Source organism: Grampus griseus (assembly GCF_964374135.1).
Source record: "Grampus griseus genome assembly, chromosome: 5".
Classification (NCBI taxonomy): domain Eukaryota; kingdom Metazoa; phylum Chordata; class Mammalia; order Artiodactyla; family Delphinidae; genus Grampus; species Grampus griseus.
The window spans coordinates 138,947,691-138,970,979 of record NC_138998.1 but is presented as its reverse complement, the minus strand read 5'-3'; the positions used below and the strand labels follow the sequence as shown (position 1 = coordinate 138,970,979).

General features: G+C 40.9%; 1 protein-coding gene across 2 annotated transcripts in view; it reads left to right on the top strand.

The window, feature by feature from the left end:
• Positions 1-23,289, top strand: part of DSCAM (DS cell adhesion molecule) — a gene marked incomplete at both ends in the record, with an annotated part of 752,893 nt that overhangs the window by 117,863 nt on the left and 611,741 nt on the right. For both annotated transcript variants that reach the window (XM_082655382.1, XM_082655383.1), the window contains 2 exons: positions 6,564-6,881; positions 17,582-17,728. In XM_082655382.1, the coding sequence (XP_082511508.1) occupies positions 6,564-6,881; positions 17,582-17,728 (465 nt within the window). The remainder of the gene's footprint in view (positions 1-6,563; positions 6,882-17,581; positions 17,729-23,289) is intronic.

The window sequence follows — 23,289 nt, the reverse complement described above, 5'->3', positions numbered from 1 at the left end:
CATTAAGCTGGATGCTAGTGGGCCCCATCTCATTTGTTTCCTTCTTTTACAGCTTACTGTTTTGTATTGCATGAATGTTTACATAGAAGAGGGTAAATCCACTTCCTGTTTTGTTTCATTTTGTTTTATCATGGACAAAGACAGAATTTCATAGTTTTAAGTTCTGGGTCACTATGAAGTTTTATCCAGTTCTTATTTGGACAGTTCTGTTGTTGCTTTAGTGCTGCGGAATAGATAGAATGACTGAAATATATTAGAGTTAAATGCACAATTGCTGTAACATATGAGCATATTTTTATAACCTAACTTGGAATTATTTCATAGACGTTTGGAATGCTTTCCAAGTCATTATGAGACCATCCATTTATCTGCTTTCAGATTGTCTGATCAAGATGACACTAAATTTCAAAGCATTTATTCAAATGTGAAAACATTTTGGAGTGTCAGAATCAGCTAAGTGTTATGCTTTCTAGATAATATTTACCTGAGGCTTAGGTATATTCCTTTTCATTTGTGAATAGCTTTATAGAAGCAGTTCATTTTACTAAGCATATACACTCACAGATTCCTATGAAATCAATAAAATTATTTTGATCCTAAATGGTATTTTCATTCAAAATAGATATACTCAATTTTCATGTTTTCTGATCTCTGTGAAGCAATTGACACAGTTGAAAACGGCTGGTTGACATTTCACAATGCTGTCCTTTTGTTTCTAAGGCATCATTTTCTCTAACATTTTGGCTACTTATCTCATAACGTCTTCTTTATCTTCATGATGTTTCTCTCTTTTCCCATTTCTTTAAAATATTTAATTTTTTTTAAAATTTAATGTTTTAAGTCAAGTATAGAATACATACAGAGAAGTGTGCATTTCACAGAGTACAGCTAAATGAAATTTTCATCAGCTGAACACATCAGTGTACCCAGCACCCAGGTCAAGAAAATGAACACAGACAGCAGCCTGGATGCCACCTCATGCCATTTCTATTCTCTGTGTCCACCCCATGAATAACTATTATCCTGACTCTTAACATCATAGATTAGTTTTTCCTATTTTATGCTTGGTATCAATGGAATAATAATGTATGCACTCTTGTTGTGTCTGTTTACTTTCCTTCAACTTTATGGTTGTGGTTTCATAATAGGTTTGTAATTGTAGATTGTTCATTCTTATTTTTATATAATGATTTGAGGTGCAAATATATAACAATATATTTATCCATTTTTTACTACTGATGGATATTGTGAGTGGTTTCCAGTTTGGGACTCACAAATAGTAATGCTGTGAATATTCCAGTGTGTAATATTTATGAGCATACGCATGCATTTCTGTTGGATAAATACCTATGAATCGAATTGTTGAGTCATAGGGTAGGCATAGGTTTAGCTGTAGTAGTTACTGGGGAACAGTTTTCCATAATGACCTTATCAATTTACATTCCCGCTTGCAGTGTATGTGCTTCATGTTGCTTCACATCCTTGGGACACTCAATATAGTCTGTCTTTTCCATTTTAGTCATTGTTGTGTAGTGGTAACTCCTTGTGCTTTTAATTTGCATTTCCCTGATGACTAGTGACTTTGAGGTGTTTTTTTTTTCATGTACTTGTTGGCCATTTATATATTGGCCTTTGTGAAGTGACCATCTAAGCCTTTTGCCCATTTTTAATTAGATTATGGTTTTCTTATTGACCTGGAGGAGTTCATTATGTATTTCGGGTGCAAGTCCATGGTCATATATCCTTTGCTCACCTTTTATGTATTAACTATCCCTGAGGATCCATCTCCATTTTTTTTTTTGTCTCTTCTTGTTCTTCACAGTCTCCTTGATAAATCTCACCCAATGATGGGCTTCAGCTTCCCTGACTGTGGAATCTCTGTCTGAGATCTTGCACTCCGATTCCCAGCTGGCTAGTGGGTGGCCCCGAGGCAGTGCCCCCTTAACTTCAGTAGAACTGGCACTGTCATTTCCTTCCCACAGCTGGCTCTGCCTTGTATGTTCTCCATCTGCGTTCATAGTGTAACTATGCAACCAGGCATGCAAGCTATTAAATTTGGATCACATTGACTTGTTCCTTATCCTCCCTCACTCTCGTTACTTCTGTGCCCTGCCCACACTTTCTGGCCGGACCATGTCAGACACACCTGTAGAGTTAGGCTCTCTCCTCCCTTCACAGCACCAAAGCCCCGGAGGGCCTGGGCCACCCACAGCAGCCCAGCCAAACTTCCTGCCTCCAGTTTTCATCCCCACCCCCACCCAGCGTTCACTTTCCAAAACGACAATCTGGAAAATTGCTTGTCCTGTGTCAAAACTTTCATTGGCTCCCGACTTTTTAAACAGTTTTATTGAGATATAATTTACATACAGTAATATTCATCTGTTTGTACAGTTCAGTGGGTTTTTTTTTTTTTTAGTAAATTCAAAGATATGCACAAGCTTCATCACAGCTAATTTTAGACCACTGTAATAACTTCAGAAAGACACGCTGCGTCCTTTAGCTGTCACCCTTCTCCCCAGCCCCTCACCTCTACCCATAAGTAAACCATCCATCTACTTTCTATCTCTATAGAGTTCCCTGTTCTGGACATTTCATGTGCATGTAATCACACAGTACGTGCTCTTTTGCGACTCACTCTTTTCACTGAGCATAATGTTATCAAGAGTTGTCCATGTCTGTAACACATATTAGTATTTCATTTATCTCTATTGCTGAGTAAAATTCCATTGCATGGATATACCAGCTTTTGTTTATCCATTCTTCAGTTGATGGGCACTGGAGTTGTTTCCACATTTGTCTAGTATAAATAACGCTGCTTTGAACATCTGTGTACAAGTTTTTGCATGGACATATGCATTCGCTTCGCTTGTGTATGCCTAGGAATGGGGCTCCCTCTTGTCCTACCGTCTTCAGAATTAAGCACATGCCTCTTAGCTTGAGATCTGACACCCCTTATGATCCAGACTTTATAATAAGTTTCTGAAATAGAAGCTCCCAGGATCACCCTCCAAGCCTCGGTCCTTAGCGTGTCCCAAGGCCTTAGCAAGCACCAGATACTTACTAGGTGCTGAATATGTATGTACAGAATAAATGAATATAAAGAACCTCAAGCTTCCTCTCCCAAATCTGTGTCACTGTTGGTTCTGCCCTCAAGTTCCTGGTATCCAGTGTCCTCTCACTTCTCTCCTGCCTATGACAACTCAGTGTCCTACTACGTTAATGCCTCTGCCTAGAATCCGTTTTTCCCTCTCCTTTGGGAATCTACCCTTATCTTCCCCAGGTTGGGTTAGTTTCTCTATCATTTATGCATCTGTAGCACTTTGTTGATAACTCTGTCACAGCACTCAGCAAAATATATAATTATCGCTGATCTCGTTACATGACCATGGTACCCTCTAGACCAAAAATTCCTTAAAAGCAGTAGCATGACTCCTGAAAATATGTGTAACTGTGACCTTGCACAAGGCCTGGTATATAACAGGTGCTCAATAAATACTGTCACATGAATAACTGATTGTATCATTGCTTCCTGCAAAGTTTCTCCCATGTTTCTTCTTTTCACTTTGTCGTATGTGGATTTTAAAGAAAGCAATATTGACTTATTTTTCTTTTTAGTGTAACATTCTCCTTTATGTTTGTCATGGGAGTCTTGGTTATACCATCTGTTATAACGATAAAAAAATATGGAGAAATCTGCAAACGAAGAAACAATTCTCCAAAGCCCCTTCCTTTTATGCCCTTAGCATTCGTACGCCAGGATTTTATACCTTGAATCTCACAACAAGATTCTGCCAAGCATTTTGTTTAGCTCTCAGTTAATAAACTGCAGTTATATTCAAGGAACTTTCACACACACACACACACACACACACACACACTTACAATTCACATTAAGATCGCCCATGCCCTTACTGGAGGGAGCAAATGTTACTGTATTTAAAGTGCATTCAGCACTCCATAAAAAGAAGTACTATTATTTAAGCAGATGGATGGTCCCTTAGATGGAAGAAATAAAGGCTGTTGGAATATAGTTTGGGTTTTCTTTTGCCTGTGACCATATGATGTGAATCTTAGAAAGTGAGTTTATGTTATGTTATTAAACCCAGTGGTGCGAAATAGAAAGACTAATGTGAAATATCTAAAAATTGTAAGGAGAAATGACAGTAATCCCCCATAGGTCACTTATTTCTTTAACTACTAGGATTAAACATTTGTTTTGCATTTTTCTCACAGTCATTTAAGTAATTTCCTAGGCTGGCTCTTAGAATGTGGTTGACAATAGAAAACTATATATTTAATTAAGAAATATTTCTTACATACATTCACATTTTCGAAGACTGCTATTCTTAACAAGGCCACTTTTAGGACACAAGGGAATAAATTCAAATACGACTAAATTTTACTTAGTTTGAATCGCCTACAATTCAGTTGACAGAAGAGTAACGGGGGGGAGGGAAAAAAAGAATTGAGGTGGAATTAGCCTCAAGAGTGACAGTTACCTCGTTCCTAGCAATATGTTTGGGGTGATGTCAGTTTCCTAAAAAGCTCAAAACCACAGTGCTACTATCAGCATTTTTATTTGAGCTGAAAGCTACAATGTTTAACTATTAACTATGCTTCTGGTCTGAACCAATTTCTCAGTTAGCAATGCTTTCCATATTCTGATTTATGGAGCATTGCTAAAGGCTTTAGTTATGGTTGGGGAAGAAAACCATCAAACAGTTACTACTTGATGAATACCCCTGCCTGTCTTCTCTTAGAGTAAATCTGTCACTTTTACGAAGTGTAGTTTTCTCTGCCATTTTTTGACTAATGGAGTTCACTCTGCTGCCAGCTCAGAGATAGGCAGCATGGGCCGTGGGCAAACTCGTGGTCACCGCTAGTTACAGAGACCAAGAGAAAGCAGGTGGATCTCCAAGTAAGCTATCTGGAGTAGGGCAAATCTCATGAACACAGCTTCCCCACGATTTGGCTTTGTACAATAAAGGCAGCCATGCAATGAAATAAAATCTTCATCAGGGAGACTGAATCCTGGCTCTGCAACCTCCTACCCTGAATCCTTGCTCCAGTGACAGCCCCCCTGAGTCTCCACCTCATCCTCTGTGAAGCAGAGCCTGGGCTCACCTGGCAGGACTGCTGTGCTTAGGAGTAAATGAAATAACACTTCAAGTCTCATAACATTGCCTGACATGGCTTGGGCACTCAGTGATCGTTACACTCATCTCTGCCCAGTGAGATTAATTCCAAATGTCTAGGGCTTCTTTACTCTCTTGTGACTATGTGACCTGGTATGCATTTGTTCTCAGAAAGCCATATATAAACACCAGTGTCTAAAAGGTAGGTCTTCACGGCATTTATACGCCTTTTGTTTAATATTTGGATTCCAGAAACTGAGTTTCTTTGCTTCATGTAAAGGACACTCTACAACTGTAAATGAGGGCAATGTAAGCAGTCAATAAATGCATGAAAACATTTGCAGACACTTTATTTGTGGTAATTAAACTAGAAACAAGTAGCCCAGGTCAAGGAACTAGTTAAGAAAATCACATTATATAAATTGTGCAGGTGCCTGTAACTTATCGTCTGCCCTCTGTATCCGTAGTTCCTCTGCATCTGAAGATCCAACCAACCGCAGGTGGTGTAATACGATAGTATTTCCTATTGACAACAATCTGTGTATAAGTGGACCCACGCAGTTCAAACCAGTGTTGTTCAAGGTCAGCTGTACTTAATGAAGTCTGTGAAACATGGCATTATGTGTACGAAACAATGTTATGAGTATGAAACAGAGTCTGTAAAAACTGCGTGTTTCATGTGTGCACATTATGACGTAGTATAATTATATAGGCATGTAGGTGGATGGGCCAGAAGAGAAGAATCGGAACAGAATCTGCCATAGGCTGGTGGAATTGAATGATACTTTGTTGACGTTCTCTTTATCATTGCAAAATATTTTCAATAATAAAATGCATTGTTGATTGGACTTGATTTTCAGAAAACCAACTGTCCTTTTAAAAATGCTTTACATATGATCTTCAATTTTAATTTTTAAAATTTGTGGCTAATTTCATTCAACGTTAGCTCTCAATGTACCTTGCAACCAGAGCAATTTGATCCTAGCAACCGGATCTAGTTATTCAGTCATGTAGCTTCTTCTTCTTAAGCCGCCACGGGATGTTCTGCTCTGTGCCCCAGGTAATAGTGTGAGCAAATGACAACGTTGTTCTCATGGGCCTTACCTTCTAGAAGGGGAGACAGACAATAAGTGAATACAAAACCCAATATAAATTCCAATAGTGGTCAGTACCATGGAGACAGAACAGGGCATGGGACATAGAGCTGAAGAGTAATCTATTTAAAGTTTAAGACCCAGGATAATGTAACTCGTGTACAAACTATGAAGATGGTGCCTCTCTGTCCACAGTAGGTTGAGCAATTTCGAATGATTTGGTTTTAGTTGAGCCTCGTGTCTGTTTCTCAGAATAACCTCTTGATGCCATTGATCGAAGGACGAGTTCAGAAGGTACACTTTACTGACATATTCTTGTGTTGTCTTCTTGTAGTTTTCAGTGAGGACCTTCACTCCAGCCTCTACTTTGTCAATGCATCTCTGCAAGAGGTAGTGTTTGCGAGCACCACGGGGACCCTGGTGCCCTGCCCTGCTGCAGGCATCCCTCCTGTGTCTCTCAGATGGTACCTAGCAACGGGCGAGGAGATCTACGATGTCCCCGGGATCCGCCACGTCCACCCCAACGGCACTCTCCAAATTTTCCCCTTCCCTCCTTCAAGCTTTAGTACCTTAATCCATGATAATACTTACTATTGCACAGCTGAAAATCCTTCAGGGAAAATTCGAAGTCAGGATGTCCACATCAAGGCTGGTGAGTACGGCTCCTCAACCTTTTTTCATTCTCTGCCTGCTGGGGGTCCAGGTGGGCAATGACAAATACTAAAATGCTATCAGCTGAGAACCAATGAAAATCCTATCCTTAGTTCACTCTTCTAATGGCTGCTTTGAGATGTCAGAGTGCCTTATATTTTTGGAATGAAAACTCGAAATTAGTGGTTCTCTTCCTCAGGGAAACAAACATGCACAGGCCTGCAAATATCACCTCTAGCTTTTTGCTGACTGATTTTATTCAACATTTCTGCTATTTGAACAAGACACGTCAAAAAAGCATTCAATGCATTTGTAAACCTTTGCAACTCTATTTCTGTAAATCACTAAACACTGTGGAAGTGGGGAAAATCCTGCTGTGGCACTGACATTAAGTTTGCAGTACAATTTGTGGGTCGGTTTTAATGTTGTCACTCAACAAATATTCCTTGAGCTTCTATTTTGATTCAGACACTGTGCCAGGTGCAGGGAGTAGATGGGTAAAAAGGCCTGGTACATGGCCTCATGGACATCGTCCTTATGAGGGAGTCAGACAATGGACAGATAAAGTTGGGTCAAAGTTTATAATGGAGAGTTGGCCTCTGTCCCAGTCACTATGACATTGGCTGAGTATATTGTAAAAAAATTGGGGAGAGAGAATCATCAGCTGAGAATCTATGAAAACCCTGTCATCCATTCAGTGTGATACTGATGGATGCTTTGAGATGTCAGAGCATCTTTTGACTGGATTTTGGAGTGCCTTACGTTGCTGGAACTAAAACTTGAAATTAGTGATATCAAGTTAGTAAGGTCTAAACTATATTCTGGACTTACTGTCTTTTGACCAGTTGATACAGTGACTGAAACTTTCAGTGCGTCCAGCTCATTGTGTTTGTTTCCTGTCTCCCTCTTCACTCCTCCCCACCCAACTCTGTCCCAGAGGCAGGCAGTGTGGGGAGTGAGGAAGACAAAGGGAGAACAGAGGACAAGGAATTTTACTGGAATAAACCATAGCATCAATGTTTATCGTCAGTAAAATAGCATCAGTCTAATATTCTTCTGTTCCTTGTGAAATAAAAAGGGCCCTTTTAACATTTTTGACTGTGTCACATGTTGCTGGAATGTTGTCAATAACTAAACCCTGAATTGGTTATGTTCCTTTTAACATCACACTGTATTTTCATTGCCATTGATACAAGCCAAACCAGGAATACAGCCTGAGGTTCACAGACGTCAAAAATCGTACATACAGGACATATTGTGTCATTCTATAGATTTACTAAAGCCCCCCAAAACATACACACAATTAGACACCAGTTAGAAAGCAGTGTTTTTATTATTTTTTTTAAGCCTAGGCTTTCAAATCCTATGGTAAACTGACATAATGGAGTGACTAGGAAAAGAGAATGTGACCTTGACTATTGACGTATACACCAGGTAGCTGGGGGGAACTTTGTAATAATTTCTGCAGCAAGTGTGGAGGTGCCGTTTGAAGACATCACAACACGAGCAAAATATGAAATGTTTCTGAATTCCTGCATGTGATCTCTTTGATGTAAGCAATCAAACATTAGACCGTGACTCACTCTGCTAGCTAGTCATTTCCCGGCTATATTTTGATCTCCATGACATGCTCATGAATTTCAAGACATGCACAAAAATGCATTTAAGAAAGGAAGAAAAAGGTTGGCTTTCATCAAGAGATATGAAAAGTTGATACCCCGAATAATTAAAATGAAGCAAATGAAATTTGTATAGGAACTTCTAAACCTGACAAACAGGGAGACATCGCGAATGCCTTTTACCTGGCAGGCTAACAAGTTTAATGGTGTGTCATAAAAACATCTTCATAAACTACAAAGTACCACTTATAGTAAAACCTGGAACTTCAAACAGCTATACTTGTCTGTATGAATCTGCTATTTCTGTCTTGGGTTTCCTGTCAGATAAAAGAATTAAATGCTTTTTTAACTGATATTTTCTAAATTTCTCATAGAATTGATTGTCTTTGCATGACCACGTAGGTTTTAAAGGGATGGAAGTTCCATCATCTTGTCTGGCATCTATGCTACCCCCGCCCCTTCCACTGAGTTATGTGATTTCTGTCTGTGTGCTGTTATTCTTGACGTCTAAGGCCCATCATACACATGATCGCTCTGTCAGTTTGAACTTACAAGATGGATAGTCATGTTGCCCCATTGAAATTACCTTTCTCATTTAATTTTCCTTCTTACTATGAACACATTATAATTGTAGTAGTCTTTTAGATTATTTATTGGATGCTGGAAAATCTGGTTTCATCACTTTTATGTAGATGCTAGTACAAAACTGGATGGCTGTTCAGAAGGGCAGGTGAGGGATGTGTATGTTACCCAGTGATGGCTGTAGTGCAGGTTTGAGTGGAATGAGCACTGACTCAGGGGTATCCTCCTGTGTATCGGGTCGTCTGAAATGTCTGTGTGCCTCTAGGTTGGCATTGGAATTTTCCTGCAATAATCCATTAGGTAAATGGCTTCATCATCTCTCCTTTGTAAGTACAGGGAATTCTTATTCTTAACAGTTTTCAGTGACTTTGACTTAGGTCTGACTGTCAACAAAACAGGGAAGGTTCATACATCTTGTCTCCTTAATCAGCAATCCTAGTTCTCCTTCACATAAAATACTTTCTTGCCCTTTTTGTTCTAAGGAGTGAAAGGCACACGGATCCCTTGAAGCAGTACTGCCCTGCCCATGCCGCATTTCTACTTAGCAAACGGTAATCAGCTATATGACCTTGGTCAAGTCAAAACATTTCTAGTGATTGTTTCCTCCTTAGTGAACTGTGCTTAATAACATTTGACTGGGGCTTCTGCGTATGGCCGAGATCGAGTAGCAGAGACAAAATGTACCCTTTTATCTGAAACAACAACAGCACACAGACAGAAATCAAATCATCAATCTAATCAGTCTAATTAAAAGAAAATATCAGAAGAAAGCTGGAGTAACTATGTCAATATTAAACAAAGTATATTTCAGAGCAAAGAATATTACAAGGGCTAAAGAAGGTCATTTTGTAAAAAAAAGTTCAATTAATTAAGAGGGTATGACTATTATAAATTATATGCGCCTATAAGAGAACTTTAAAATCCATGAAGTAAAAGCTGATAGAACTGCAAGAAGAAACAGACGAATCAAACCTTATAGTTAGAGATTTCAATACTCCTCTCTCTTTTTTTTTTTTTTTTTTTTGCTGTACTTGGGCCTCTCACTGTTGTGGCCTCTCCCGCTGCGGAGCACAGGCTCTGGACACGCAGGCTCAGCGGCCATGGCTCACGGGCCCAGCTGCCCCCTGGCATGCGGGATCCTCCTGGATCGGGTCACGAACCCGCGTCCCCTGCATCGGCAGGTGGACTCCCAATCACTGCGCCACCAGGGAAGCCCCCACTCTCTTAATAACTGCCAGAAATAGACAGAAAATAAGCAAGAATAAAGAATACTTGAATGGCATTGTTAATCAGCTTGACCCAATTGACATTCAAATACAGAACATTCCATCCAGTGATAGCACAATATATATTCTCTTCAAGAAAACACAGATATTTACTAAAATAAATCATATTATGAATGAAACAAGAATCGGACGAATTTAAAAAAAAATAAGTCATATAAAGTATGTTCTTTGACTACAATAGAATTAAATTAGAATCACTAACAATAAGATCTCTGGGAAATCCCCAAATATTTGGATACCAAATAACGCACTTCTAAATAATCTGTGTCAAAGAAAAAACAGAAGGTAAATGAGAAAGTATTTTGAGCTGAATAAAAATGAAAGTACAACATCTAATAATTTTGGGAATGCCACTAAAGCAATGCTTAGGAGGAGAAATTTATAGTTCTAAAAACTTACATTGGGAAGGAAAAATGGTCTCAAATAGAGATCTCAAGTGGTCTTAACTCCAGAACAAAGAGCAAATTAAAACCAATAAAAGCAAAAAGGAAATAATAAAGATTAGAGTGGAAATCTCTGAAGCCAAAAGTTGTTTCTTTGAAAAACATCAATAAAATTGGTAAGCTGGCCAGACTGAAGAGGAAAATAAGAGAGAAGACAGATTATCAGTGTCAAGAATGAGAGGGGTTACATTACTATTCTACAGATATAATCAATATATATGTATAATCATCAATATTCTATAGTAGTCAAAATTATACAGATATTTAAATTATAATAGAATTTTAAGAACATGGAGATGTCAATAAATCATATAACTTAGATAAAATGAGAAAGTCTTTGAAAGAAATAAAATGCCAAAACTCATTCAAGAAGAAATAGCTGAATAGCTCCATATCTATTAAAGAATTTGAATTTGTAATAGAAAAATTTCCTACAATGAAATTCCAGGCTCAAATGGATACACTGTTTATTCTACCAAATATTTGAGGAGGAAATAATAAAAATTCTACACAAATTCTCCCAGAAAGTTGAAGAGGAAAGACTACTTCCCAAGTTATTTTAGGTGATCAGCATTACCACGTTACTAAAACAAAAGAAGACAAATATTTCTCATGAATATACGTGTAAAAATTCTAAACAAAATTTTAGCAAATTGAATCCAACAACATATAAAAAGGATAATACAACAACATATAAAAAGAGCTTATCTCCAGAATGCAAGGTAGGTTTCACATTTGAAAATTAATCAAGGCAGTTCACCACATTAACATATTAAAAACCATGTGATCATTTCAATAGGTGCGGAAAATCATTGACAAAATACAACATCCTATTATAATAAGAACTCTCAGAAAACTAGGAGTAGAAGAGAAATTTGATTAAAACAAAATAAAAAGATCCTACTACATCTAACATCATACTTAGTGGTGAATGATTAAGTGCTTTCCCCCAAATATGAAGACTGCAAAGGTGTGTGCTTTCACCACTTCTATTCAACATTGTACTGGAGGTTGCAGTCAATGCAATATAGCAAGAAAAATAAGTAAAAGACATCCTGATGGTAAAAAATTCATCTGTTTTTATTTGTAGATTCCAATCATTAATTTAAAAAAAAATCTGATGGCCTCTACAAAAAAAACCCTACTGGAACTAAGTGAGTTTATCAAAATGGTGGTATACAAGATCAACACACACAAACACACAAATTTAAATACTGTTTATAGTAGCATCAAAAAACAAGAAATACTTAGGGATAAGTCTGACCCAAGATGTGGAAGACACTTCCACTGATAATTACAAAACATTTCTGAGAGAAATAAAGAAGAGAAATAGTATTTTATGAGTTGGAGGATATGGTATTGTTAAGATGTCAGTTCTCCCCCAAATGATCTATAGAGTCAATACAATCCCAGTGAAAACCCAGCAGCCTTTTTTTTAACAAATAGGAATTAATAGTTGATTCTAAAATTTATATTGAAATACAAAGGACCAAGAATAGCCAAAAGAACTCTGAAAAATAAAAATAATAATTTAAGAGGGTTAATGCTATTTGACTTTAAGACTTATTATAAAGATAATTATTATAAACATAAGTAATAGAATCCAGAAATTGGTCCATACATACATGGACACCTGAAATTTGACAGAGGTGCAAAGGGAATTGAGTGAAAAAAGAAAGTTATTTTAACAAGTGATGCTGGAAAATGTTTATATCCATGTGCAAAAAACCAAAAAAGCTTCAGTCCACACTTTGCACTGTATACAAAATTAACTCAAAATGGATCATAGATCTAAATATAAATCAATAAACTTTTAAAGAAAAAATTGGGGGAAAATTTTTGTAACCTTGAGCTATCTAAAAATTTCTTAGATGTGACACCAAAAGTTAAATCCATATAAAACAAGTTGTTATATTGAATTTTATCAAGATTAAAAACTTCTGCTCATTTAAAGATACTGTTAGGAGACTAGAAAGGCAAGCCACTGCCTGGGAGAAAATACTTCCAAGTCATATATCTGTTAAAGGGCTTTTATCCAGAAATATAATGAAATCTAAATACTCAATCATAAGAAAACAAACACCCCTATTTTAAAAAATGGGTTAGCAATTTGGAGAGGTAGAGCAACAGAAAAGATATGCAATGACTAGTGAGCACATGAAAGATGCTTAGCGTCATTAACCTTGAAGGAAATGAAAATTAAAACCACAATGATATAGATCCCTCTGCATATTTAAAATTAAAAACGATGACCGACCAAGTGTTAGTGAGAATATGTAGCACCTGGGACTCTCGTCAACTTCCGGTGGGAATGTAAATGGTACAGCCCCTTTGGACAGTTAGTTTCTTGAAAAGACAAACACCTGCCATATATTCCATCCATTCTATACTTAGGTACTTACCCAAAGCCTATGTCCACACAAAGAGTTTTACATGAATGTTCATAGCAGCTTTATTTGTAATGGCCAAAAGTGGGTGAAAGAAGTCCATCACCAGATAAATGGATAAATTGTTACTTATCCACACAAGGGGATGAAAAGGAATGGATTATTGATAAGACAGTAGCAGGGAGGCATCTCAAAGTAGTTATACTGAATAGAAGAAGCCTGGTAAGTATATATGTCTTATATGATCCCATTTATATAAACTCTAAAACATGCAGACTAATCTATAATGATGGAAAGTACATCCATGGTTGCCTGTAAGGAGGATGGGAAGGGGGGACTCCATAGGAGAATAAGTAAACTTTTGGATGATGGATCTATTTTTATCTTGGTTATGGTGGTGACTTCATGGGTATGGACATGTGTTAAAACATCAGTAAATATGTGCAGCTTATTGAATGTCACTTATATCTTTTAAAGTTGGTTTAAGAAAAAGCCAGTGATAGCACATGTCTGACCTATTAGAGTTGTCTTGATGTTCATATAATAACAGTAGCTAATAACAGCTGCACATATGGTGGGCATCTATATACCTCTCTGCGCAGAGGCCACATGAACCCCCTTAATTGTCTCTTGCATCTACATCATGCAAAATGGTCTTGAATCCCTGGTCACAGATGATTGAACTGATGGAGGGCAGTTAACCAAGCTAGTCTGTCAGTTCCTGTGTCCTCTGAAATTGAAACTGAAATCTTGAGAGAGAGATTTTGGGAACTGTGGGCCAAGCACCTTCCATCTTCCACGTGGCCCAGAAAAGCAGAGGAAGCCTATCTGTGGGGAAAGAGGAGGATGAAGCCAGAATCAAAGGGACACAGGCTGCGGGACCCTTCCCAAGGCCCTCTTGCAGGTTCCAGAGCTTGTAGTGTCTTCAGCTCAAGATAGCTTCAGCTCAAGGTGGCTTCTCCGGCCAGCAGTCAGAGAGACTCAGACAGGTTATGTGCTAGACATTGTGCCAGGTCCTCTAGAGACATCCTCTGTGTTCACTGCACAACCGTGTGAAGTAGATGTTATTTAGATGAAGGACACAGAGGCCTCCGTGAGCCTGTTGCTGGCCGTTCACAGCGGCTGTGGTCGGGAGGCTGGTTTGGCTAAACAGCACTGGACCAGTGTCTCAGTCTCTGGAAGATTTTGTGCTCACTTCCACCTTTCCTCTTCTCCCTGTTTCCTCTCTGCCTCCTCAGTCCTTCTGGTCCTTCAGGGACAGCTCAAGGCACCCAGATTCCCTCCTTCCCAGAACTCCTGTTACCTTCAGTCATTTTCGGGACCGTGCACTTCAGTCTTTGCCTGTTTTCTTCCAGGTGTTCTGCCATGTGAATTTTCTTTCTTTCTTCAGTTAATTATTCCATAAAGTGTGAGGATCTCCTTAGTCCCTGAGCAGTCCTTGACATGAGGGTGTGTTCAAGATGTAACTGAATATTTAAAGCATCTCCCAAGTTAAGTAATCAGCTACAAAATAAAAGAGCAACCCCCCACCCCAGTTTCTCTAAAAGTGATGCTGTGCCTTAGGGTCTCATTGTGCCTCAGATAACCATTGCCCCAATAGGATGGACATCAGGCATAAAGCCCTCCTACCTGCACAGTCTTCTGGTGTACCTAAGGCATCCTACCCTGGGGCATTTGTTTATGTTTTATCACTTCAGACATAAGGATCAAGGGGGTTGGGAGCAATCTGAATCCAACCTCTTAGGATAGGACCTGCCTTCCTCGGCAATGCCCAGTGCTCCAAACTTTCTCCATCCCATCTTCCCACTTCCTCTGATTGCTGCATAGGCAGATTGGGATCAGGGCTGACTTCATGGGATGGGGCGAGGGTGGTCACACAAGGCTGAGGGCCCTGTGCTCAGGCTTCAAGCTCTCCTGTTGCCATCTTGAAATACTAATGCTTCTATCTTTCCATTTGTGTTTCGTGAGTGAAGTGTGGTGGGAGAATGGAACATGCTCTGGGGGCTTGTTTTCTCAGCTCTTGGAGAGTCCTGTCTCATGCCACCCCACCTGGGGTGGTTTCCCAGCCACCCTTTCCTCAGGCTCTGGGTGCCCCAAGCCCCATTGGGCCTTCACCTCCCTAACCCCACCCAGTGGCCACTGCTGCCCCTCTGATCCCTGGTGCCCTGAGCCCTTCGCAGCCTCTTCCTCCTTGCCCCATCCAGCAAACACTGGCACCCTGCATCCAGTGGAGGCCTGGGCAGAGGTATGGGTGGAGTGGGTACACAGTGGAGTGTGGTGGAGCCTGTCTCTGCCCCAGGCTAGCAGCACCACAGTGCATTAGCAAGCAACTTGCTGGGGGTAAGCCTCTTGCCCACTTCCCGTTCTCTGTAGGTACTTTCTCTTGTCCCCGCCCTTTCCTGTCTGAGACATAGAACTTGGCTCCTTTCCTTGATTTCCATTAAAAATTCCCCCACCATTTGTTTGCCATTTGTTGCCATTTGTTTACTGAAGGTTTGGGGAGATGGAGTGACTTTATAGCTTAGAAACACACATCAGCAAAGACAAACTTAAATTGGACTCATACACCTGCTTAGGTGACCCCATCCCTGTGATAGTGAGCTCTTTCTGTTGGCCTTCGCCATGCTGTCCAGCCCCCTGTTCTCTTCTGTTCTCTGCTCCTTTTCCTATTTTCTGTCTTCTATTCTCCCACTAGGACCAAATTCTCATTCATTGATGAGTTTGATTAATTCATCTCTCTTTGTTGCCTCTTTCCAATTTATGACTGTAGACCTCCACTCCCTCAAAAGGGCTATTTCTCAAGGTGTTTTTGTGTACAAAGTCAGTTTCCCCCTCTGCGTATAACAGTGATGTTTCTTGAGTACCCTGAATGATTGCCCAGTGGACCTCCTGCAGATGTGGAACTGCCACCTGGACCGTCACATCATATTGCACAAAGAGTGCAGGAATGAGGGTCTCAAAAGATTCCTAAACTTCTGAAAGTCTCTCTGGTTTGGGATAGGAATGAAAAAAATTCTCCAAGTTGGGAAAATATTATATAGTAATATTTAAAAATCAGTACTGGGAGCCATCCTCTTATCAATACTCTTAATAAGGACATACTCTGATACTAAACTACTTAGCATATCACAGAGCTAGCACCGATCTTAAAAGTGCTTCTTCTGGAGCGTTATTTACGTCTGCCTATTAGGAGATTTCCCTTTAGAAACTCATTCTTATATCTGTTGGTATATTAATTTCTTTTGAAATTAATTTCATGGCCAGTTTTCTTGACACATATTTGTCCAATAAATGACTAAAACTTTCAGAGAGCTAATTAGATGGTAAAGTAAGTTGTCTCTGTGGATAACTTAGAAAAATCGTAGACTTACAGAATTCAGACCTTGAATCTTCCTATCCCAACCCCTCATTCCAAATTTGAGGAAATAAAACTGGAGAAATAAGTCTTTCGCCCATATTTATAGAGCTGGAGGGAGGCATAACCTGGATTAGACACACCCACGTCTCCTTATCCTGGAAGCAGAGGTCTTCCCCACACCAGGAGATGGTGTGGATCCAGGTAGCTTTATGCAGACTGTTCATGGCAGGCATGGTTCCGGACGCTTTAGCCACATTAACTGATTGAATCATCAAACTTGACTTACTTGGTAGATATTTTTATAAAAGTTCCCATTATATGTGTGGCAAGAGAACTTGCTCACTGTAAAGTGGTAGGGCCTGGATTTGAACCCAGGCAGTTGGGCTTGCAGGGTGGGCACTGGATCCCTGCACCCCTTGCCTCTAGCCTAGACATCTAGTTTGTGGAAGTCCCCTCTGGGCACTTTCTGGGCTACTCCTACTGTTGGGAACGTCTGGGCAGGCTCCCTTAATCAGCACGCTTCCCTAAGTGATAGGAAGCAGAATGATTCTTTCCAAAACTGCTTTGCAACTGTCATAAAAGTTACTTAGGAAGAGTTGTTTTAATTGTCACCTAGTTTCGAGGATTCCCAGGAGAGGTTGCCTTTCTTGATTTTTTAATTCTTTTCCTTGATAGTCTGACAATTTTTCCTTGGTCCTCAGAGGACATGGAGGGAAGTCTCCCATCATCGTAACTTCTGTTTAAGAAACTACTTCCCATGTCCAGATGTGTTTAGAGAGTAGATTAACTGCTTTTAGATATACTCATGCTTTTTAGTTGTTAGTGTAGTTTATTGTTAACAGAATGAAAGTCTTTAAGACATGAAATGTAGGTTTCTTAAAAATTTTTCTCCAATAAATATATTTGATGCAATACACGTATTTGATACACGTATTTGATACGTGTAAGATACAACGTGTATTTTCAGATGGGATCCTCTCGGAATGAGCCTGTGTGTGTTACCGGGGTCCTCTTCTTGCCTTCCAGTTTTACGGGAGCCCTATACAGTCCGTGTGGAGGACCAGAAAACCATGAGAGGCAATGTTGCGGTCTTCAAGTGCATTATCCCCTCCTCGGTGGAGGCGTACATCACTGTCGTCTCATGGGAGAAAGATACCGTCTCACTCATCTCAGGTAGGACAGTGGGCTTCCCGGGCGCAGGGCGCCGGGGCTCGCAGCTTGTTCTGCGTATCGAATTGTGTCTCCATCTATATGCGCGTCATAATTAAGAATTAGTATGTGGACAGTTGACGCTGCTGTGTGATTAAATGTGATGTCGGTGTTTTCTGTTGGTTTATGTGGCTCGACTCAGATATTCTGCAGTGAATGGACCGATGGATAGAAATTAGTTCCTTGCGCTATGCGTATAATCATTCTGTTACTTTTAAAAAGGAAATTTTGTTTTTATTTCTGCTCCTGGGAAGAGCAAAGTAGGATTACTGTGTCTGTGAGCGACCTCAGGGCTGGTATCGTGATATTCTCTATAATCTGGAAAATGGAAACCCTGATTTCATGCTGTTCTCACCTTTTCAAATGTCTTCAGAGTTATGTGGCCTCTTTCTTGAAGATTCTATTTGGAATATGTAGTCAGCACTGAAATATATATGTCTATTTATATCTGTATATATATGTAAATAACTAATTTCCTGGTTTATTTTTGGTATCTAGAAATGGTACCACTGAAGTCTAGCTTCTAAGAAGTTGTGGCTCTTCTTTTCTCGTGGTTTTTAAGCTGAGTTCTTGGTCCTTTTGCTACTTATCTGGAAAGGCCATGCAGACACTAGGCTCACTTTTTCTGTTTTGCACATCTTTGTGTAATGCCTGTTGGATACTTTTGGAAAACAGTCATGATGAGCACTGAATGTGGTATAATGGTATAAATGATTGCTTTTCTTTACATGTTCCCTGTGCACATGTGTGCAAGTGAGAGCATGCACACACACACACACACACACACACACACAATTTATTGTAACTCTTGAATACCACCAACTTTGTGTCAGCTTGCAGAGGTAAGAAATTGGAACTGAACTCCCATGGTGAAAGAGCATTTTTATATGGCTTATCGATTTGCTGGACAGTATAGGTTACTATTACAACAAGGACCATTAAAAAAAGTCACTAAACCATCACACAAATCAAAAATTAAATTGCACATTACAGTGAACTAGGATGTAATAGATGTTTTTGGCTTTCCGTAATACCATCTTTACAGTGAATTTGAAGTCCCTCACACTTTACTGAACAATAAATCCCTTGCTGTTATGTTAATTAATCATAGTAATTTGTTAACTTAGAATGTTGAAAAAATACTAAGCTTAAGACCTGAAATGTGATTGCAGTAATCAGAATAGAGACTCACCTGTACAATTTTATTTGCACATTTCAATTGTTTAATGGTCTTACTTGCTTTGCTTCAGAGGTCATTTTAGTTTCTTGATAGCAGATGAAGAGATGTGATGACAGTCAGTCTGGCTGAGCCCAGAATCAGAGTCAGGAGCTCTCAAAAGTACACAGCAGGGGGCTTGTGGGTTCAGGGAAGGGGAGAAATTGGGGTGATGTTTGCAGTCTTCCACACTCAGGGGCCATCAAATACGCAACCTCAGTGTCTGCCCTAGAAGGGGAAGAGAGCAGGGGAGAATGACAAACTGCCTCTAAGTGCTTCTCCTTGGAGGTGACAGATGTCATTCTTGTTCATATTTAATTGGCGAAGCAAGTCACATGGCCATGTCTGACCCCAATGGGGCATGTGCCTGGAAGGAGAGAACTGGAAACATGGATGAGAAATAGAAGTATCTACCGTGAGGTTATAGATCTACATCTGTATCTGTATCTATCTAATCTATATATCTGTATCTCTATCCTTATGTTTCCCAGACATCTTTAATTAATGGTATGGTTTTATTCAGTTTTCATCTTTTTGTAATCTATGTGAATAGACTTTTTTCTCCTTCCAACAGGAACCTAATTAAAATAAAACAAGAGGAGTTGTGTGTCTGGTCAGTGGAGGGGATGCTGCCATGCATACAGTTGATACCTTGCCGATATGAACTGCTGACCCCGTGTCCTCTCCTCAGTCATGCGTTGGAGCTTTATCCTTTGGCAAAATTTTTAAAACAACACAGCATGGACTGTGGACTTTTCTTTTCTCACAAAAGTATCAGAAAACCGATATTGTACAGGTTTTTACCTCATTAAGGAATATATCCACAGTAAGGTTTTGTTGTTTATAAGTAAGCTATTTAAACAAACACAAGTTATCCCCAAGATGTTGCACGTGGCAGAGAGAGAGAGAGGTTGAGACACATACAGGAAGAGATATTTTTATACTCAGGTATTTCAACCTGAGGACGGGGCCCCAAAGCGGTGTTATGATCTGTAAGTAGAAAGTCTGGAATCACACCTTGTAATGGAACTTACTGTCACTTACTGTCAGACCCTGTTCCCAGTGCCTGAGCCCCATCCTCTGAGGCTGCAAAAATGCCCAGGGAAGGAGGTGATGATGCCACTGGAAATGACAAAATGGTTAAAAAGAGTAGGAATCTTAATAAAAACCAGTTTCGGGTGGTTTAGATGGAGAAGGGTTACATTTCTCCTTAGGGCTCAGAGTGTGGCAGGGCACAGGTAGCCACACGTAGGGGGCAGGGAGGCTGTGCGGAGGAGGCTGGGACCTCCCTCCAGCGCGTCCCAAGAGCTGAGTGGTGGCAGGGGCAGTACTGGGGCGTCTAGATTGGAGGGGATAACCCTGCCCAGCACAGAGGTCCCAGGGACGGAGAGGCCTTTCCTGAGTTGGCTCTGAGTCCAGCAGAAACATCCTGGATGCTGTATGTACAAGGTGAATTCATCTCAGTTTGTAAATAAACTGAGGGCTCCTGAAACTCCTTGTTGAGCTTGGCTAGATGGTCAGTGGCTGTCAGCCTGCCTCTCTCCCCTGGGTCTGCAGTAAGCCTGGCCGGGAAGCTTGTCCCAGCAAAGCACATCTACTCTGCCCAGACCATCTCCTGAATTTCTGATTCTCTAGGTGGAGAAAAGCAAGGACATAGATCAGCTATGAAACAGGCCTGTGTGAGGACCCTTGTGCTGTGAGGTTGGGGGAGGACCAGAGGGGTGCTGGTGGGGCTGCCTTGAGAAAGCTCAGAGCTAGGGGCAGTCAAGAGGGGGTTCGGCGCCCTGTGCAGGCGAGGCCTGTCCACCAAGGTGACGTTCTGGTGCCACTGCTCAGCCCCATGGGGCCAGAGCTTGGGGGACCAGAGCAGCAAAGGCCTGCTTTTAGCAGATGAGCCTTGGGGCTCAAGGCCAGGGCTCTTAGGTAGTCGGCTAAGGTAAATGGGTATCAGTTGTCTAGGCTTTCCTTTTCAAAGGAAAAGAAATTTAAGGTGTGTGTATTCCTATAAAAAGAAACACAAAGGCTTCTATTGGCACAGCATACTAATTTTGCCCTTTATCTTGGTTGAGAGAATCGGGGACTGCGTTATATTCTCACAGGGGTGAGCGCACCAGCCACGGTCTGTCTGGGTTTCCGTGGGAGCAGCGTGGTGTCACAGGCCGTTCTGACCGTGGCATCACTGGCTTAATGCACGTTGGGTCATGCCCTGATTTCTTCCCAGGGAGGTTTTGCGTTGGCCTGGATGTAGGCTCAGGAATCAAGTTGTGCCTCTTTGTCATGTGAGATCATTAGATCACTGATGTTAAGAAATGTAAATGAGTTCATTTATTTTGATCAGTCTTCAGAAGGACTACTTCTGTGGTCTTGGTATAGCCTGAATGTTTGTGTTCAAAGTTCATGTTGAAGTCCTAACCCCCAGTGGGATGGTATTTGGAGGTGGGGCCTTTGGGAGGTGATTAAGGTTAGATGAGGTCATGAGGGTGTGGCCCCCATGATGGGATTTGTGTCCTTGTAAGAGGAGAACGGAGCTCTCTCTCCAGCATGTGAGGATAGAGTGAGAAGGTGGCTGTCTGCAACCCAGAAATCCGAAAGAAGGCTCTCACGACACCCCAAACATGCTGGCACCCTGGTCTCTGACTTCAGCCTCCAGAGCTGTCAGAAGTAAATGTCTGTTGTTTAAGCCCCCCGCCCCGCCATCTGTGGTATTTTGTTTTAGCAGCAGAGCTAAGATAGGCCTAAGGGAAGGAATCTCATAATTCCCCCTGGGAAGGAAAGGCTCATTGCATCTGATGCTGCTGTGCCCTCTGTTTTGCTGTCTACCTGGGCCCCAGGACACCCCGTGGTTGACCTTCACTCTCAGACTCCAGCAGTGGATGATAGGAAGCTTGTAATTGTGTGGAGACAAAGTATCTCAGGCACAGGCACACACCGTGCATGTAAAGTCCTCTAGTAATATGATGGCCCCTGACTTACTGCCTTCCTGAAATAAGCCAGGAAAAACAAGCATGATGAGGCCTGAATGCATTTCTAAAGCACACTTATCACTTCTCTTCCTCTAAGCAAAAATGAGATCCTTTGAATATCAGATGTTAATGTAACCCAATAAAAATGTAGTAGTTTGTGGGGACTTCCCTGGTAATGCAGTGGTTAAGAATCCACCTGCCAATGCAGGGGCCATGGGTTCGAGCCCTGGTCCGGGAGGATCCCACATGCCATGGAGCAACTAAGCCCATGCGCCACAACTACAGAGCCCGTGTGCCACAACTACTGAAGCCTGCGTGCCTAGAGCCTGTGCTCCACAACAAGAGAAGCCACCACAATGAGAAGCCCGCGCACCGCGATGAAAAAGTAGACCCCACTCGCCGCAACTAGAGAAAGCCCGCACGCAGGAACGAAGACCCAACACAGCCAAAAATAAATGAATAAATAAATAAATAAATTTTAAAAATGTAGTAGTTTGAGTAGGGATGCACTGTGGGAGGTTCTGCTGATGTGGGGATGGATATGTAGGACACCATCCTGGAAAAGAACATTATCAACAGCTTTACAGCCGGGTTTCACTGAATGGCCTTTTGTGAATTTCTTCCCGATTAAGGAGGCCAGCAATCAGAGAGCCCAGCGTTCCCTGTCTGTTTTCCTCGGATAAAATTCTGACAGTCTCCCTGGGGGTTTAGCTACATTAACATCAAAGACACAGCCCAAGGGTAACCGGATTTGGAAAATGGGAAGGGCAAACATTCCCAGAGGATCTACCTCCCTCTCTTGCACTGGCCCAAATTTCTGTTTCAGTATCTCCCGTCTGAACGCCTCTATTAGTGATGTGACTCAAGGAGAATTTTATCTCTTAGGATCAATGAGTTTAAGTCCAAGGATGATCATCTTCTTCCTGTATTTCAAGTAAAAGTGAACAATTTTCTGCCCACGTTAAATATCAAAGGACCTCAGCCTAGCACTTCACATGAAACGTTTGTTGTGGGTTTTGGATGCTGTATTTGGGTCTGGTCATCATAGATAAGGCAGGGCCTATGCTTTAGGAAGCATCTGCCTCTCCAGGCCCCCGTGGAGATGGCTTCTGCTTTTAGGGAGCTCAGGGGAGAGATTACTGTGCTATGTGGGGTGTGAGTGCCGTGAGAGCCATATGGGCAGACGTTACAAGAACACACACCTTCTCATGATTTTTCCAGGGGAGATCACTTCATAAAAGAAGTGATCTTTTAAGAAAGTCTTTGCATTTTGGGATGGGAAAAATAATTACATTGTATATATGAGGCAAGGTTTTCCTTAAGCACGTTTCAGCAGACTTAAACTG